Source organism: Patella vulgata, chromosome 8 (genome assembly GCF_932274485.2).
Source record: "Patella vulgata chromosome 8, xgPatVulg1.2, whole genome shotgun sequence".
NCBI lineage: Eukaryota > Metazoa > Mollusca > Gastropoda > Patellidae > Patella > Patella vulgata.
The window spans coordinates 42,977,849-42,998,881 of NC_065886.2; the positions used below are offsets into that span (position 1 = coordinate 42,977,849).

Genomic DNA, 21,033 nt, shown 5'->3' on the forward strand with positions numbered 1-21,033 from the left:
TCCAGTGGTCTTAATATAAAAATGGGGAGAATGACCTTTATCTTTGAACTGTTGGTTGGTGTTGATGACTGATGGTCATCATGACCTTTATCTTAAAAAGACGGTGTGACTTGTAGTAACTACTTGTAGTATCTACATGTAGATTACAAAATCGTATATAAATGAGTTGATACGACTTGGAATCTCGTCTTGTCTTAGCATAATGGCGTCATCAAGCGACGAAGAGACGCTGGCTATTATTGCCCTACATTTGATAAATAAGAACAAAAAGAAAAAGAGAAAACCAAAATCCATCTGGGTTAGACTAATAATTGACAAAATTCTCTGTCTCAGCTTTGCTGAGCGGCTCTTGATGGGTGCGCTTCGCGTCCATGTTTACCAACAACAAAGGGAGAGAACTCGTGTTTGTACTAATACTCGAGGTCTCTGATTGGTCAATTTCATACGATCTGTTAACTGAAATAGGGAAGTTTCTATTTCGCTCAACTCGCTTTCAACTCGTTGGGAGCTTGTAAAAGTTGGTACGACTAGGGTGTTCTCACGCTGCATCTCGGGTCGATACTACAAGTAGTTACTACAAGTCGCACCGTGGGAATGGGCCTTTAGACCGTTGGTCGTAACCTTGACCCAGTCGAGCACTGTATGGTCAGAAAACAGTCGATCTAAAAGGAAGGAAGTAATAGGAAGGTCATGGTGTCCTGTAGTCATCAACACCAAGCAACTGCCAGGGCTAAGATCAAGATCAATAAGAACTTATTGATCGAATTGGTGTTGGGCTATTATTAGTTATCCTATCCATCTGAAAATTCAAGTCTCTAGACTACTGGAAGTACTGGGTGTACGAAAGTGTAGTAACGACAAAACTGTGTCGTAGGATACCATTTTGGGAGTTGAACCCCCAGTTTATTGTACAAACGATTTTTTTGTGTATTTAAAATGTCCCAAGAGAGTCTACTTTGAAATATTGGGAGTATATGTCATTGGCTGAGGGTTACAGTTTCTTTGGGGGGGGGGGGCAATTATTAAAAAGCTTGAAACACATTTGACATTGCAAAGTAATCTAGATATCGGTCATTTTCATAATGCAGGATAAGACCTGAAAAATGTGCATGAACCCAGAGTCAGATTAATTTTGCCCAGACTGTACTATTATATGAACACATGACTTCAGTTTTTCCATCCCATCCGAATGACTTGACACTCTTTTCTGTCAAGCCTTCCGTTCTGCACCACTGACAATTAGAAAACATGGTGAAAAATCAAGAGAAATGTTTCATGGCCAACACTGAGATCAACCCTGAGATCATCCCGGTGAGTGAACCAGTGCCTTCGTCACTGACATCACCCCCTGAGATCATCCTGGTGAGTGAACCAGTGCCTTGGTCACTGACATCACCCCCTGAGATCATCCTGGTGAGTGAACCAGTGCCTTCGTCACTGACATCACCCCCTGAGATCATCCTGGTGAGTGAACCAGTGCCTTCGTCACTGACATCACCCCCTGAGATCATCCTGGTGAGTGAACCAGTGCCTTCATCACTGATATCACCCCCTGAGATCATCCTGGTGAGTGAACCAATGCCTTGATCACTGAGCCACTGTGGCTCCAGCTCCAGTATGCAGTGACAACTTCCCACTATACTTTCATTTATTCTCACAATTTGCAAATTATGCCACTTTTAAGCTTTGGGCTATAATATTCACAGATCTGGTGGTATATTAAAGATAGCAATGTAACTTCGGTCCGAGTTTTCTAAAAGTTGAAGAAGAAAAATATCATAAACTTTGCATAAATTACTTTATTTATTCATTTATTTATTTGAAGATTTTTTGTGCAACCGTTTAGATGATAAATCCTCAAGTCTTTTGTCTAATTTCTTTTGTAAATGGGCTTTCTTCTCTGGATCCGGTTTTCTATCTGGAACTCCACTACCGCGATAAATTACACCTTCGCGTACAAGGGTTTTTCTAGCGGCAGATCTTGCCTGATCACCGCAACCATGTACTTCAGGAATATAATGATGAAAACAAAACCTGCTTGAACAAAAGTCACACGTTTGACCTAAAGTCAAAGTTAATTCTTTACATTTCGGAAAGGCACAACGCTTATCAAGTTTGGACACAGTTTCTAATAAGGCATCTAAATCATTTGGATCGACTTTTTCCAACGCTTTACTTGTTCGATTTAAATTAATGTTTTCTTTTTTGGTAAGTACTTTATGATTAGAATTTTTTTCTTTCTTCTTGGCAGGTTTAATTGAGGCACTTTGAGATGTTTGTTGTTGTTTCAGCTGACGATAACAATGAAGTTCGTGTAATTCTATATTAGCAGGAATAACATCCTTATTACAACGAAGACAGGTTATTTTATCGCTTGGCTTTCGTAAGCTTACATTATTCTTTACAGTAAGTTTTTCATCCAACACCTTCTCATCTTCCATCTTGTTTCTTACAGAAATTTCAACCTTATTTTGAGAATGTTCCTCTTTTACAGAGCTATCTTCCACTATGGTGGAGTTATTTCCCTTTTCTGTTCTTTCATCCATTTCAGGTATTTCATTTTGATCACTTATTTCTGAATTCGTCTCTTCATTTATTCCAGTTGATTTCGTTGTTTCAGTTTTATCAGTTGATATATTATGATTCTTGTTTTCTTTTTTAACTTCAATATACCGATCTTTGCCATCACCTTTACTTAAATGTACTAAACCTAATGCATCAGAAATCTGTGGGAAAAAAAAGAATATATAACTAATCTAATAATATCTACAACATTTAATTGTTTTAATGCTATGTATCACAAAGTATTTATCTATATCACAATATGACTACTTTATATCACAATGTGACTGCTCTATACCACAGGGGAGTTGGGTAACCGAGTTTTCGAATGTGGACGCTTTCAATCATAAGATATGTCATTCTCTCAAGTCACACAGTTTCAACCCCAAATTTTTACATGACAAGGAGTAAGTGTTCCTCCTTTTCCTGCTCTATATCACAATTACCGATTGCTGTACAATGAACCATGGTTCTATATCACAGCATCATCTTCATCCACAGTACCATTGCTCTATATCACAACAAAAGGACATGTCGGGCTACAACGCATGCATCGATTGAATATAAAAATATCTAAATCAACCATGACAGCTGACACATATTCACTGTGTTTAATTACTGAATTCTGTGACACTCGATTTCAATTCTATGAATTCAGAGCATTCAGGACTGATAATCCAGTATCCACTATGACAACCGGATTGATTTAGAATCACATCTAGCTATATATATATATCACAATTTAAAAAACACTTCTTACCTGATGTATCAAAAGCCGATCATGAGAATTTAAATTGGAAGGAAAAGATAAAACTGATCTAGTCTTATCGCTGTTAAACTTCTCTAATTTAATTCTAAATTCTTCTTCTTTCTTTTTGTCATCTTCTTCTGTATTTTTACTCGGTCTGAAATCATAATAAATATAAACTACATCAAAATAATGTTTTAGTTTATAAAAATGGTAACAGAAATGAAATTAAATGAGGTTTAACGTACTAATGTTCTGCTCCGGCTGGGCTAATGAAAACAGGCATACAGTGGCGCTATGGCCTACTCTTATATCAAATTAAAACTGCCAAGCGATCTTTTACGTACACGTCAAAGTGTACACAGGACCTCAGTTTTTTTGTCTCATCCGAACAACTAGACAGCTGTCCATGTGAGGCCCTCCGTCCTGCACCACTGACACGGGGAAACCACACCGGAAAAAATAGTAACAGTCCCAGTGGTTGCCTATAAAATTATGCATAGAATGGTTTATGGTTTTTAGCCTTAAGGTTTCAAAATTATGTTTAGCAGTTAGGTGTTATGCCTAATAATAAGAATGAATTGGATGGGATACAAAAGAGACATAGGACACACATATCTGTAAAAGATGCCTAGACAAGTAGACTAAACTTTCTCTTCTCTTAATGGTGTTTAACATCTCATATTCTCATCTAGGTCATTTTGAGACTAACAAAACTCTTTTTTTTATGTCAAAGTGTCATTTTCACCTTCTCTTCTTGTAATTCCAACTGCCAACAGAATGTTTTTGTGTTTAACCAATTTTTACAATCTCAATTTTTTATCCCATTCAAATGACCATACACACAGTCCAAAACCCTGAAGAATCTTCTCAGTCCATGCAAAGATTTGAACCTAGTACATTCTGGCTGTGAACTAATAAAAATCAGCACTATGAAAGTTTTAAAATGACCTAGCTTATATAGGCTTTAGTTTATAATAAAAACAGTTTAAGATTTGCAGCATTTATATCATAAAGTAAATCATTTTTACTCACATTTTTCTATCTTTATTTTTCTTTTCAGTCTTTTTTTGTTCTTGACCAGCCTGTACTTGTTTCTTAGGATGAGATGTCACTTGGTGAATTTCACCAGCTGAAATTTATATAATTTAATATAGAATGAAATTTACTCATTTACTCTTCCATTAACTATTAATTCCTAAGCAACAAATATCTGTGTTGTCCAAGTCATAATGTCACAGTGGTAACATCGAATGCTGATTTTACTACTTGAATAATTAATTAACTGTTTGGCCATTCCTGGAAATAATGATTTTAGCAACCTGACATATATTATAAATATCATTAACAACACTGAAATATGTCAAATCTCTGCAGGACAAAATGACAAGCAGCAGAGCAAATGTGCTTGGCAAAGCCTGACATTGTGCCTGACAGATACCTTATTTCCAGGCTTCCTGGGCAGTAAAGAACACACAATTGATAATATAACAATGCCCATAAATTTCAAATATATATCGTGTGATAACTTTTGGTATCAAGGGCAATAACTTGAGCAGTAAATATCAGAAGTCATTGAAATTCAACACACTTAAGCCTAAAGAACTTTTAACAATACTAATAGGGTGTACACAAGAATCTGAACAAAGAACAAGTTAAATTACCTTCTATGTATTGATGTGCCGACCAAACCTCTCCATTTTCATTAAAATATTCCACCATAGTTTTTAGAAACTTATCATGACTAACAGTCTCTGTATCACAAATAAGGGCAAGATGACGTCTGGCTCGAGTTACAGCCACATTCATACGACGATTCTCGGCTAGAAAACCAACATCACCTGAAGCACAATATTCAAAAGCAAACATGAAATATATTTCAATTTACAAAAATAAAAAAATTCTAGAATAACTATAGTTATCTGGATTTAATATCAAAAGACGTTTTACAATATTGACATTTATCTGTAAAGAAAATTGTGTGCGAATTAGTTGAAGTAACTCAAACTAAAAGCCTCTAAGCAGTATTTTAGTGTAGACAGTTTTAGAAAAAAGTCAGTAATAAATGAAATGAAATAAAATGGGGTTTAACGTCCTACTCCTAAACTGGGCTAATGAAGACGGGCATACGCCATACAGTGTGCTATGAGGGAAATTTTGCCCGGGCAGCGGCACTATGGCCTACTTCCAACTGCCAAGGGATCTTTTACATGCACGTTAATGTGTACACAAGACCTCAGTTTTTCGTACCATCCAAATGACTAGACAGCTGTACTTGTCATTCCCTCTGTCCTGCATCACTGACAAGAGGAAACCCCGCCGGAAAAAATCAGTAATAAAATTAACTGTTTTCCTTATAAATAAATTCCTATAAACATCCGTCATGAGATGTTCCAAGTCAAACTAACTAAAATTTGTTGCTAAATTTTGGAATATTCAGGAAACAAATCCATTGTAAAATCACTTGTATGTATAATTGGATAATATAAATAATACAAATACTATACAAATTTTTCAAAAACAGCCTGCTTAAAACACAGATCATATTTTGTTTTGTTTTGTTTTTTATAATTAAAATATTATTTTATTAGTCTTCAAGACATGGCAATCAGGAAGGATTTTTAAATAAAGAATTATGCTGAGATGTTATTTTGGGATAAGAGATTTAAAGAAGATTAATATAAATAGTTTAATTCATTCAGTCTAGTTCACCTATATAACCCCTATAGTCATCTCTCCCTTGTAAACCGGTCTATAAGAAGTAGAGACCATTATAAGTGTAAAGAAAAGAAACCAAATTTTGATTTTTACTTCAATCAGACTGGTTCCAAACAAATGATTTGTACTTACTTCAGGGGCGTAAAAATTTTTTTGAATCCACTAGCCCAGGGCTAGTAGTCCACTGTCAGGCACTAGCCCGGCATTAATATCCACTAGTCCATAGTTTGACAAGGTACAAGATTTAATCTTCAATATTTTGGCATATGTTTTGTTGCCTGCCAACCTATTGTTTTTAATAAAGATCGTAGACTTGATTGCCTAATAATTAAGGATGTATACGCTACTCGGTTAACCGGTTGCACTGGTGAAACGGTTAAAAAAACTACAATCCGATATTCGTTTTCATATCATATCTGACCTTCAAAACCAGGAATGGTAGTCACAACAATGTTTTCTTTCACTAAAGACCATATAAATACTTCATATATAGCACATGTCATTTATAATATATCACGGTAAATTAACGTACTTTAATTCCCACTCGAAGATTTGTATATGTTACGTTATTATTAGCACTTACTGCAAAGCCCAAGATAGCCTCGACTGATTGACAAATTAATTGTTTTACCGTATTTATTTAGCTGGTCACTCTATAAAGAGTCTCAAAATGAAACAAATCAGTTTGATGTGCTGATATAAAATTAAAATAGACAGGATTGTAAAATTGTTTATGTTATCACTCGAATGCAATGCTGCGTGCCGATAGGGTCACTGGAACCATTCATCATGGCGTGTGTGTAATGAACATGTGTAGTAAATTCTTTGGAAATACCTGACATGTTAAATAATCAAAATTATCTTGTATTTAAAAATACAAAGGTATTCTTTCAAATATTTATGTCAGAACTAATCTAATATAAAGTATAAATGAGTCTTTTGTTTTTAAATCAACCTGATTTCAACTGGTTTATACTTGTCCTGTCAAAGCGTGCAAGGAGAAATGAAATGTCAAGAATGAATGAATAGAAGGGGTATAAAAAATGTCCATATGGCTCTAAGTTTTACTACAGAAAATCTATTGTTATGATTGAGTTTTCCTTGGAATTTGAGAAATAAAAGTGGGATGTTTTACAGCTTATTTATCTATATCGTCACTAGTTTAATTCACAAACAGGTAAAAGGGCACTAGCCCAGGACTAGTACGGCTAAATAGATCACTAGCCCGTAAGTTATTTTTGGTAGCCCCGGGCGTCGGGCTAGTGGATTTTTATAACCCTGCTTACCTTTAGAATTGCTTCTAACACAAGTAATTATGACAGCTTCTTTCTCTCTACCTTGAAATCCATCCACTGATTTTATTTCTAACTTAGGATATTTACTTGATAACAGACCGCGTAATATATCTACCTGAATAGATAAAATAAATAATATATTTATTAACATGTCATTCTCAAATCTTAAACTCAAATGGTATAGTGTTTACCTAGATCATGACGTAAATCAAACAAGAATCTGTGGGAATGCTACTGTCAAAATTCACTTCTCTCCTTTTTTGGCATGTAAATATAGTAAATAGAAATAATTCTCAAATTCAAATGGAATAGTGTTTATCTAGATCATGTAGATACTAGCATAGTTTTTTATATTTACTTTATTTACATGCAAAATGGGGGAGAAGTGAATTTTGACAAGACAGTAGCATTTACGCAGGCTCTTGTTTGAATTCCAACTGTCATGCAGTAGCAGATTTAAATGAATAGAGGCCCAAGGCTATTATACTTCTGAGACCCCCCGCCCCCAAAGTCCCCCATGACTAAAGGTAGATGAAAGTGTGTTTTAAACACAATTGAGCAAAGTCGAGGATAAAGACCGATGTTTAAGACTTGCAGTGTGTGTAAAAAATATTGTACACCTTGGCCAGATGCCCCTAGATCTTAAGGCCCTAGGCTTCAGTTTGCCTAGTCTATAGGTAAACCTAGCACTGCTGGCATAGGTTTATATAAGTCCTTGCTAATGTTTACACAGATGGATCTTGAATTTGACCAAACAAACAACTAGGCACACAGGTGTTCCCCCTGACAAATTCAACTACAGTGGACTCTGGTCTCTGATCACTCCGGATTGCTGTGACATCCGGTATGATTTTCATGTCCCGATTTATTTCCTTATTACTTCAGCAAAAAAATCGCTGGTAAATCCGAATTCTGTATGTTCCGGATTCCGAAATCAATCAGCCGTCCCGTCATATAATTTCCATTGAATCGACACTGTATAATCCGTACTTTAAACGGTGGGTGTGAAGCATCCAATTATCGGTGAGATTAAAACACAATGGGTGTGAAGCCAGAAAAGATTAACAAGTAATCACCAATCAATTATCGGTGAGATTAAAACTCGCAAGAGCCAGTCTGTGTTGATTACTTTGATCGGTAAAGCAGTTAACCCGAGATGTTTTAAGGGAGTGGACAAGATCAACCTGCCAGTCAATTGGTCGGCCAATCGCAAAGCTTGGATGACAGGTGCCGTTTACTTTGATTGGCTTGAAAAACTGGACATAGAACGACAGATTATGAATGAACACGTAACAGAGTGGACAATTGACTGAAGACGGGGACGATGAAGAATATACATTAACGACAGACTTGACCTATTCAAAATTCCTACGCATGCTCAACGACATTAAACACTTCGCACAGATTAAGGACGAAAAGTTGATCGCAACAATTCATTTGTTAGAAGATGTTGCCCAGGACCCCGCCTTACGATATGCTTCCGGTAATCTTAAGCAAACTACTTTAAACGATTACATGCATTGATATTTATAAATATATTGTACGCATGCATTGATATTACATGTAAACGATTTTATGAATATATTGTACGCATGCATTGTTATTGTTAATTATTTAATATAATAAAAGTACAGAAAAGTTTATCATTTATAAAGGGAATAGCATTCTGGTGATTCAAAGCTACAATATAAAAATACTTCCGGTTTTCGAAGTTACAGTATTTCCGGTTTTGGAGAAAGCTCGGTATTCCGAAACGCTGTGGGATCCGAATTATTGTAACGATCCCGTACGATGTCGGATGTGACAGAGTCCACTGTACAATAATAAAATGATCACCTAACATCAGGGTTGTTTATTTAGTGATATTTCTCCCTGGCCCTACATGATTACCTGTAAATTATAAGGGGCAATAACTGCTATCTCATCTGGTTTCAGACCACATCCTACCAACTTCTCAACATGACTGGCTACAATGCCAGCTTCACCTGTATACAATATTTTCACAATAAATTAATTTCACAATATGGTATTATCTTTTTTCTCATTTCAAATAACATCTAATGATTATGATAAGTATCAAATCACTTTCCTCCATTATTGGGAAGCAATGGGTCATACATACTTCAAATAGTTTCCAATTACCAGTACTATAAATTTTGCATAAATAGCAGCATTTTTGCTTACACTTCCTCGATATCAACCTGTGACCGATTCTTTTATGTGCATGCCAATATAAACACACATGGACCTTGGGTTTTTTTGGGGTTTTTTTTTAATCCAATCGAATCAATGTGCAGTGATGACCAGGCTTGAAAAATTATGACGGTTATTTTCCACCTCCACAGGGAATTGAGCCCAGATCTATCTAGTTGATAATCTACTGCCCTATTTGCTAGACTTCTGAGGTAGCTGGGTGCCACAGGCAAGTTATTTAAATTTCATATGTGTCTTGAATTCTCAATAGGCCTAACCTTCATTTCCTTTTGATATTTCTTCTGGTAAATCCAGTTCAAACAAGTCACAGCCTGCTGTATCAATTAACAGAAGTGGAATTTCTGTCTCTTCTGATTGGTTTACATGAGGTAGATCTCTAAAATACATGATATACATAAATATAATAACACCCCTAAAAAACATCATATAAATATAATTACTACCTAGAATGTATCATTAACAGTAGATTATTTCTTACCAAAATATTCCAAGGGATTCCAAGCTAAAAATACATTTTATAGTAATTTTAAAATAAAGTTAAATTTATTGAACAAAACTGTTAAACCTACTTTAGTAAGTGAAACTTAACAGAGTCATGTGCTGATAATTTTCCCTCATAAAGTTGATCAGAAGACCATTGCATGATGGCTTCATTCATTCTGTACTGAGTAGTTAACATACGCACAACTTCATCCCGATGTGTCTTTAGAACTCGTTCCATTAATGTTTCACCCAGGCCTTCTTTTTCCGCCCTAGAATACCACAGGGTAAAACAAAATTAAATACAAAATCTATCAATTACTTTATCATTGATAATGATTTAATCAATATATATTAGCAATGTTTATTATAACTCAAACGAGTATTTAGAGTATAAAAACAAGCTTAAATATGCTAATAAATATTGCTTATTTATATTCACTTGATACAACATTTTATACAAAAGTCATGAGTCCCGGAAATGGCAGTTTTACTGTACCTGTTACAACTGAAACTGATACAGACAATTTTGACTTTGGGTCTGACAATATCAAAAAAAAACCTCAAGAAAAACACAATAAAGAGGAAACTTGTGTAAGCTCACAAATAAGACACTTTGGCGATTTCTCCATAATTATCTTATCGTGGCAAATATTGAATTCTGAATAAAAAACCTACAACATATCAAGACTTAAAATTGTGATCACTAAACCAAGTTCTGGTTTAATGCTTATCTGGTGAATTATAATAATTTATAAATTCAATTGGACGTACTGTTTGGAGAGAATTGTAGGTGGAAGCTGATGATGATCTCCAGCTAAAATACATCTTGGAGCACGCAACAGGGCAATCCAACATGCAGCTTCTAAAGCCTGTAAGCAAATAACCCTCCAGAAATCATTTACATAATAACCTACTGTTTCTATAACATTTTCATAAGGTGGGACCTAGTCACCGCTTAATCACACATTGTTTAAACTTTATGTGGAACCTGATTATGGACTCTAAATTTATTATTACAATAGTCTGTAATAGAAATGGGCACAGGAAGTAAGTGAACCTAGTGAATAGAAACAAAAGGGTTATATGGATCAAAGGTCATTTGTTATACAGAGATATTTGTTTATTGTTTTCAGATGAAACGATGGGGCAAACTTATTCTTGTATATGAATTTTCAAAAAAAGGAAATACTTAGTAGAAGTAAAGAACATCATTTATCCAGATTATTATGTGCAATAATAAAATCATACCAGGTTATTATGTGGTATAATAACCGTATACTATTTTATTATGTGGAATAATAACCTTATACCAGGTTATGGTATATAATAAAGACCCTGCATACCTAATATGGTGTTATTATTGAAAAAGTTCAACAGATATTGCCGACATAAAACTAACCTGTGAATTCTCATCAATAACGACTAAATCAAAATGGCCTTTATCTATAAATTTAAGTGGACCGTCATCTGTTGCACTTGTTAAAGTTACCAATACGACATCAGCTTTGGTTAGAATCTCTTTTGTAGCTGTCGCTGCACGCTGTCTCAATTCCTTACGTAGTAATTTTACCTCTTCTTTCAAACCCTGTCTAGCACCCTTATTTCTTGCTGTTTTCATTTTAGACTGAAAAAAATGCACTGAATCAGACACAATTTACTATCCCGAAATCATATTTACCTTGAATCTAATGGTGTGTTCTAATTATATTGTGTTTTATTTACAAATGACTAACACTTAAATTTCCAAATCATATTTACATTGAATTTAATGCCATGTTCTAATTATCTTGTGTTAACGGTATTTACAAGTTACTAACCTTTAAATTTCCAAATTATATTTACATTGAATTTAATGCTGTATTTTAATTATCTTGTGTTAACAGTATTTACAAGTTACTAACCTTTAAATTTCCAAATCATATTTACATTGAGTTTAATGCTGTGTTCTAATTATCTTGTGTTAATGGTATTTACAAGTTACTATTCCATTAAGTTACAAGTGATTTCCAAGCATATTTGCAGTGAATCTAATGCTGTGTTCTAATTATATGATATTTACAGTAATAACAAGTTACTAACCATTAAAACTAGATTACTTTCAAAATAATATATTTTCAAAAGATATTTCAGCACTCGAGTTTGCAAGACGAATTATACCATGTTAAGAGCTTGTAAATAAAGACATCATTCATGCAAGACTACTAGAAACCTATAATTTTTCAGTCCTAGCTTTTAAATATCCTGAATTTTAAATTGTTTGGCAACTTACCAGAGCTTTGTCAAGATCTTTTCGTACATCTTCAACTATCTTTGTTTCTTCACTATTGGCCACAATAGCATCTAAAGCGTATGGTTGTATTGAGGGTAATAATCGTGCTGGATGACCTATTCTAACAATCTTTTTTTTGTAACTGGACAATCTTTCTACCAGATTATCTACTGCAATATTTGATGGGGCACATGCCAATACCTGAAATAAGAACATCTGTGTGAAAATTTAAAATACAAATACGGAGGTGTTCAGAGAGTTTGATTTGCTTAATAGTATAAATGAAAGATGGGTTGCCAGGCAACGAAACATACGCCCACAGCAGCTAAATCGTCCGGGCAGTCAACAAAAGTTGTCGCATATTTTTACTTTTTTCGGTAATAAAACATTTATAATACACTAAAATCTGATTAAGAGCAACAACTCAGAAAACCATTAGAATTTGTTTGGTTTTTATAAAGTTCTGACCCATGCTAACGTTTTGTATACAAAACTTTTAATATCATGGATTTAGCTGTTCCAAGTCATAAAAATTCATTGAAAATCAATATACTTGTTCCTCTCAAGATCTTAAACTCTGTGTATCAATCTGACGTAAATCGGATGATAACTTTAGCCTTCAGAGCGTCACAAGATTTTGCAAAGTGATCAAGGGCCATAACTTTGGCAGTAATTATCGGAAATCAGTGAAAATCAATAGGATTTTTCGTCTCATGATCCTAAACACTGTGTATAAATTTAAGGTCAATCGGATATTAACTTTGGCCTCTAGAGCGTCCACAAGATTTTTTGAAGTGATCAAGAGCTATAACTCTGGCAGTAATTATCGGAAATCGCCGAAAATCAATAGGATTCTTCGTCTCATGACCTTAAACACTGTGTATGAATTTAAAGTCAATCGGATATTAACTTTGGCCTCTAGAGCATCCACAAGATTTTGCAAAGTGATCAAGGGCCATAACTTTGGCAGTAATTATCGGAAATCGCTGAAAATCAATAGGCTTCTTCGTCTCATGACCTTAAACATTGTGTATAAATTTAAGATCAATCGGATATTAACTTTAGCCTCTAGAGCGTCCACAAGCAATTGTGGATGCCGGTCCGCCGGACGGACGGACGGGGGCGACGACAATATACGACCACATTTAAATGTGGGCGTATAAAAATGAAATGAAATGGGGTTAAACATCCTACTGCTCCGGCTTGGCTAATGAGGACGGACATATGCCATACAGTGTGCTATGAGGGAAATTTTGCCCGAACAGCAGAGCTACAGCTTACTCTTATTTCAAATTTTGTCAAGGGTTTTTTACGTGCACATTTAAATGTGGGCGTATAAAAATGAAATGAAATGGGGTTAAACATCCTACTGCTCTGGCTTGGCTAATGAGGACGGACATATGCCATACAGTGTGCTATGAGGGAAATTTTGCCCGAACAGCAGAGCTACAGCTTACTCTTATTTCAAATTTTGTCAAGGGTTTTTTACGTGCACACCAATGTGTACACGGGAACTTGGTTTTCATCCAATCCAAATGACTATACATTGTCTCTTGCCAGGCCCCACGTCCTACCACACTGACAAGAGGGAAGCTCAACAGTTATGATTATTTACAGGGTTATCGGGGCATTTACAAGATGTGGCATTTCATAACTTTTTGCCAACCTCACATGAAAACTGTAAGTTTGCATTTCTTTGAAAACTTATCACAAAATTTCAGATTGGATAAAGGTTTAAAAGAATTCTACGCACATATTAACCAGTTTTATTCATTAAATATATCAGGGACCTCCCCTTTTAAATTTACCTTAAGACCTTGTTTAACAGCTTGTAATATAACTTCTATTACTGTGGTAGTTTTACCTGTACCTAAATACAAAATAACAATACCGTTTACATTAGAGATTTTACTCAGTGTAGGTATGCAGGAAGTTGAATCTTTGTGAGATAAATTTGACAGTTTGATTCAACATGTGAACTCAGAATAATTTGTCGTCATTAATATACTTTCAATTATACTAATTGTTGAATATGGGCCTAGGACATCTGCCCCTGGATTATTTGCCCCCCGAACATATTGTTTATAATGAATAGTTTCGGGGTATCAGTCGATGTGTAGTGTAAGTCTAATTGTCATATTTTACAGTTTTTCGGACCCAAGTAGAAGCAGTGTATAAGGAGAATGTATTTCAACATGGTAGCAATCTTTTATTTGAGTTACAGGTCTGTTATCCTAGTCTAATACTGTGCCGATGTACGTCAAGAAAAAGTAGCCCATAACATTAATTAATGAAAAATAACTAGTTGCTAAATTAGGAGTAACTTGAGTAACATTCCAAGTTGTGTTCTACTTCTAGGTTCATTTGAACCAGTTTTGTTTTAGACGATAGCATGCGAGTTGAATGCTATATTAATTAGCAGACGATATAACTCAGCATCGTGGAGCAGAGGTTTCTGACAAAGCATTTTTTGGGATGTCATTTTTACCTTCGTCCATAAATAAGTCGAAGTATAAGACGAAAGCTAGACTTCCGAGGCAAAAAGTATCGACTTTTAACCCGAAAACAAAACACGGTAAATAATATGTTTTAAAAGTTATTTGTGGGCAACTGTTCTGCTCCTGTTGAATATATATGTTAATTTTGAAATACTGATAGTTTAAGCTGCCACATGACTTTCACTTCAAAATAATTTTGCGGTACTTTCAACATTCTTATTACCTATTGTTTATCTCTCTATAACATTATTTTTGTAGCCAACAAAATGTTGTATTTGAAATCTGGAGGATTGTAAGATTCGCTATGTTTGTAGATGGCCATAATAGAGTATGTTTGAATGCCACAGATAGACAGGACTTGACTGGTTTTATAAATTAATAACAAGATAGTTTGCCAGGCAACAAAACATACGCCCACAGCAGCTAAATCGTCCGAGCGTTCGACAAGGGTTGTCGCATATTTATTCTTTAGTAGGTAATTAGGGGCATTTAATAGACAATTTCATACACATGACATTATAATTTTCGTCGGTTCACAAGGTTCTAAAAACTAAAACAAGGGCCATAACACTAGAAGTAATCTACAGAAATTGTTGAAATTCGACAGGCTTTTTCGTTTTATTAATTCAAATAATGCATATAAATTTCATACAGATCGGATGATAACTTTCGTCGTTCGAACGTTCACAAGGTTCAACAAAGTAAAACAAGGGCCATATCTCGAGAAGTAATTGACGGAAATTGCTACCATCCTATAGGCTTCTTTATTTCACTAATTTAAATGATGGATATAAATTTCATACATATTGGGTGATAACTTTTGTCGTTCGAGCGTTCTCAAGATTCAACAAAGTGAAACAAGGGCCATAACTCTAGATGTAATTAACGGAAATTTGCTGAAACTCAATAGACTTGTTCATCTTACTAATTTAAACGATACATATAAATTTCATACAGATCGGATAATAACTTTTGTCGTCAGAGCATTTACAACGTACAGTGGACTCTGTCACATCCGATCTCTGATCACTCCGAATTGCTGTGACATCCGACATGATTTTAATGTCCCGATTTATTTCCTTATTACTTCAGCCAAAAAATCGCTGGTAAATCCGTATTCTGTATGTTCCGGATTCCGAAATCAATCAGCCATCCCGTCACATAATTTCCATTGAATCGACACCGTATAATCCGTATTTCAAACAGTGGGTGTGAAGCATCCAATTATCGGTGAGATTAAAACTCAATGGGTGTGAAGCCAGAAAAGATTAACAAGCAATCACCAATCAATTATCGGTGAGATTAAAACTCGCAAGCGCCGGTCTGTGTTGATTACTTTGATCAGTAAAGCAATGAACCCGAGATGTTTTAAGGGAGTGGACAAGATCAACCAGCCAGTCAATTGGTCGGCCAATCGCAAAGCGTGGATAACAGGTGCCATTTACTCTGATTGGCTTGAAAAACTGGACATAGAACGACAGATTATAAATGAACACGTAACAGAGAAGACAAGTGGACAGTTGACTGAAGACGGGGACGATGAAGAATATTCATTAACGACAGACGTGACCTATTCAAAATGCCTACGCATGCTCAACGACATTAAACACTTCGCACATATTAAGGACGAAAAGATGATCGCAACAATTCATTTGTTAGAAGATGTTGTCCAGGACTTCGCCTTACGATATGCTTCCGGTAATCTTAAGCAAACTACTTTAAACGATTGCATGCATTGATATTTATAAATATATTGTACGCATGCATTGATATTACATGTAAATGATTTTATGAATATATTGTACGCGTGCATTGTTATTGTTAATTATTTAATGTAATAAAATTTTGAAAGTACAGAAAAGTTTATCATTTATAAAGGGAATAGCATTCTGGTGATTCGAAGCTACAATATAAAAATACTTTCGGTTTTCGAAGTTACACTATTTCCGGTTTTGGAGAAAGCTCGGTATTCCGAAACGCTGTGTGATCTGAATTATTGTAACGATCCCGTACAATGTCGGATGTGACAGAGTCCACTGTACAACAAAGTAAAACAAGGGCCATAACTCACGGCGTAATTAAAGGAAATTGCTGAAATTCAATAGGCTTCTTCGTTTCACTAATTTAAATGATGCATATAAATTTTAAACAGATCGGATGATAACTGTTGTCATTAGAGCGTTCACAAGATTCAACAAAGGGAAACAAGGGCCATAACTCTAGATGTAATTAACGAAAATTGCTGAAATTCAATAGAATTCTTTGTTTTACTAATTCAAATGATGAATATAAATTTCATACAGATCGGTTGATAACTTTTGTGGTTAGAGCGTTCACAAGGTGCAACAAAGTGAAACAAGGGCCATAACTCCAGAAGAAATTAACAGAAGTTATTGAAATTAAATAGGCTTCTTCATCTCACTAATGCAAACAACATATATCAATTTCAAAACAATCAGATGATAAATGTAGTCTGTAGATGTTCACAAAAAATTGTGGACGACAGACCTACAGACAGACGGGGGCAACGGCAATATACGACCACATTTCCATGTGGGAAATGTGGCATATAAAAATGGCTAATCTAATGTCAAAGGTTAAGATCATTTCTTAGAATAGAAAGCACTGACTTTTATTTTAGTCTCTTGTTACCTGGAGGTCCATGTATTACAGCTAGTTCTTTTTGTAAAAGAGAAAATCGTACAGCTTCTCGTTGTGATTCATCCAGATTCTCATTAAAGAATTCAATATCTTAAAAAGATGATATATTTTGATTAACATTTGAATTAAGAACATCAAAGGCAAATCTTTCACATTAAAATTAACAAAGTTTGAAGAAAATTCCCCTTTTAACTTGATCGATTGTCACTATTTTTGGGTTTGACAGAATTCAATTCCGGAACGTTCAATCGTGCATCCCAAGACGATTCTGTTACAAATTTTATGGATATTTCACATGTGCCAACAGTTCAAACTGGATAAATGTATTGGAATAAATCTGTGCAGCAAATTTGTACAAGACAGTTGTAAAATAGATAAAAATAATATCTTACTAAAGCCTTGACTTGGTGGTGATAGAGACGACACATCAAATAGTATATTAATGAGATTTCCTGCAGGACCAGACGTGTATTTATTTAGATCCTTCAAGGCACTGAATAAAATACATTTTAAAAAAACAATTAAACTTCTTAGAAACTTGAAAGGATAAACAACTGATTACAATTTTGGTCATACTAAACAGAAATCTTTCCAAGAAAAATTTCAAGTGAAAATTATAAATATTCATTTCATGTATATATATTCAAAATTCTGACCTCTGCAATACACTCAAATACTATTTAAAACTGAATGAAATGCACATAATTGGCTCCTATATTATACCTGATAAGGTCATAGGAGACCAGGAATACATATTTTTCAAAAGCAAAGGGAGATTATTTCTTTCTGAATTGTCAAGAATAATAACCAGTTGGATGTTTAAAAGCAAAGATGGATATGTGTTGTTCCTATTATGTAATTAAATCTGCTGTATTCTGTTCACCTGCTCATCTTTCAGGATATATTATTATTTTACTAAACCAAAAGACCCTAATTTAACACTTAAACTTCTGTGCTATAGTGCGGCTATAGTGTACTGGTGAGTATGTTAGAATGATCATAGTTCTTCTTGATTTGCATTAACTCACCCTTTCAATCTTTTATATGTAACATCATTGGCTAGTTTTGTTAATTTATACTGAACATCATCATCCAATGAGAAAATGTCTGCTGTTTCGTCGAACGCTACACTAATCTGTAAAGAACTGATCTTTGACACAATACCTGATGCCAAACAGTCTGCTTGACCTTCACCTTGTGATAAATTTAATCCAACAATATCACCTGAAATAAATTCAATAATGTAAAGCCGATGAGGTCCTGGCATTTCTTTGAAAACTACAATACTATGAAAAGTTGAATCTTGACAGGAATATCATCATATAAATGATATAATTCTGTTCAGTATTTACAAAGATAGGATGAATTGAAAGTTTCCTAACATTACACATCTTCTACAGATGATACATAAACAAACCAACACCATGGGGTAAAATCTTCAATATGCCTCTTTTCAATCCAAATGAATCCATACTGGCAGGTTTATCTACAGTTGAAATTTTGGTTTTGTTTTCATCATGAAATATTAAATAATCAATCTCTGAGTACATTTCAGGTTGGATTAAGCCATGAAAAATTACATAGGACTATTTTCCGAAAAATGCAAATGACATGTAGTGGCTATGATTCTTAGGTGTGACGTTATTTCATTTTTGAGTGTAAGAAACAAATTTATTATTCACCTGGTGTCAAATTATGGGAGGGTAGTTCTGCACCAGACCAAAAGGGTTCAAAGGTTGAGATGTTTCGTCCATAAAGACCTGATCGTCTCTCTGCTAGACGCAGTTTGAGTAAACATACCCCACGGTTCTGTAATTCTTTTGCTGGTAATTTCTCTGTTAAAAGTCTGAAATAAAAATAACATATTAATCTAATAAAGCATAGGTCTATCATAAAATTCTATCGAAAAATGAGATTTGCGGTTGGCCTACTGTAATAGTTTTTGCTTCACTAGTCTAAAAGAATATGTTATCACAATTACATGTTGACTCTTAGAAATAAAAGGAAAGGGGTTTGACATGAAACGTTTCTTAATCCAACCGTGCTTATAATGAAGACAGTCATATATTCAATCATCTTCAAAAAAGCCCTGATCTCGCTTTAACTCCATACATCTTATCGAGCCCTTCACATAATACACTGCATATTTGAGCGCTAATTTAGATTGGCTACCAAGTCTCGCACTTTCCAGCTAAAATGTCTACCTGTGATAATTGAGTTGCAAAGTTCAAGGTTTGTTAAATGTCATGGTGTCTGTGGAGGTTGCCATATTTGATTTGAGTGTGTTTGTGTCAAAACCTCTGATTGGATGCTATTGGTCACATGTCTGCGGTAAAGGGAAATAATGTACCTACATGTATAAGTTCGGGAATTGCAGACCCGTCTAGCAACTTGTAGATGTTGTAAAACTCGCTCTCGTTGCTTTAGGAACATGATATTCAGTGTGCTATGAAGGCACCTGTCAACAAGGGTTCTTTTACGAGAACATCAATACACAGGTTTTCATCCTATTTGAACAACTAAATGTTGTACCACTGACAAAGGGAAACCACACAGGAAAATCCTGACGAGGTTTCTGGGCCTACACTACTGGGGATCAAATTCATGCACTCCTTGTTAGTTAGTCGTGATCAATGCCTTACTCACTGAGCCACAGTAGCTCCAACATCTATGTGGATAAATTTCTAACAACTAGGCCTGTATTGTGGATTTTAAATCTTTTGTCGAGTGACTTTGACTTGATACACGTACAGGTCAAACTCTAATGCTAAGTTATATTAATTTATTTACTATTATATTAAGGTTTCAATGGAAGGATTGTGGATTATAAAACATTACGACACCAAAGACAACTCCACTGTTATGTCAAATTTCAACAGATTAAGGCAATAAAGAAGAATCATACGCACAACGATGAAATAATAAAAAATAAAGAAGTATGAATGCTGTATTATTTAAAGCGAGAATTTCAAATTTTCTTATAAAGTCAAAACATAATTATTTCTATGTCTTTTGCTCAATAGGTTATCAAATCACTATTATACAATCATGGGCATTATTTCCCACCCTTAAAAATCTATGACACAGGAAATAACAACACAATTACCTCCCCTGTTTTGCTATTGACAACATGGGGCAGCCACTTTCCAACGTTGGAATTTGAAGTTAAAAATGATATTTATGCCAATTTCTCAGCTGGCAATAGCGAATTATAGAATTAATAGGATTATTCTTTAACAAGGTAGGACTGTTTATGGATACCATCTATTTTAAGGCTTTATTTTAATACATTTTAAAAATATAACTTGAAAATTTGCAATTGCAACTTATTTATATTTATTATAAATCAAATTGAATGATCAGCTTTCACACCTTGTCTCGTCGATTTCTGTTTGTCTTTCCTTTTCCAGCAGATCAAGCGTCTTCGATACAAAGTTTTCCAAACTAGTCATTTTCAGAATAATGAATTTAAATTAAAGGCTTGCATGAAATAAAATGGAAAGAAGAATCTCACTCAGCACATGAATAAGATTTCACCACTTCCAGTCATAACTGGGAAAGATAACTCTGAGTATCTCACTATCT

At 34.7% G+C, this 21,033-nt stretch overlaps 1 protein-coding gene across 1 annotated transcript; it reads right to left on the reverse strand.

Annotated features, from left to right (window-relative positions):
* Window positions 1-1,783: 1,783 nt before the first annotated feature.
* On the reverse strand, window positions 1,784-21,015 carry LOC126830644 (DNA-binding protein SMUBP-2). Its single transcript, XM_050561047.2, has 17 exons — window positions 20,821-21,015; window positions 19,131-19,294; window positions 18,477-18,672; window positions 17,841-17,941; window positions 17,440-17,538; window positions 14,098-14,159; window positions 12,290-12,490; window positions 11,420-11,644; window positions 10,792-10,889; window positions 10,107-10,289; window positions 9,795-9,913; window positions 9,214-9,308; window positions 7,315-7,438; window positions 4,975-5,151; window positions 4,346-4,442; window positions 3,323-3,467; window positions 1,784-2,726 (listed from the first exon to the last, which is right to left on the reverse strand). Exons 1-17 carry the CDS (start codon window positions 20,898-20,900, stop codon window positions 1,812-1,814), a joined length of 3,081 nt encoding a protein of 1,026 aa, XP_050417004.1. The 5' UTR covers window positions 20,901-21,015; the 3' UTR covers window positions 1,784-1,811.
* Between the last annotated feature and the right edge of the window lie 18 nt (window positions 21,016-21,033).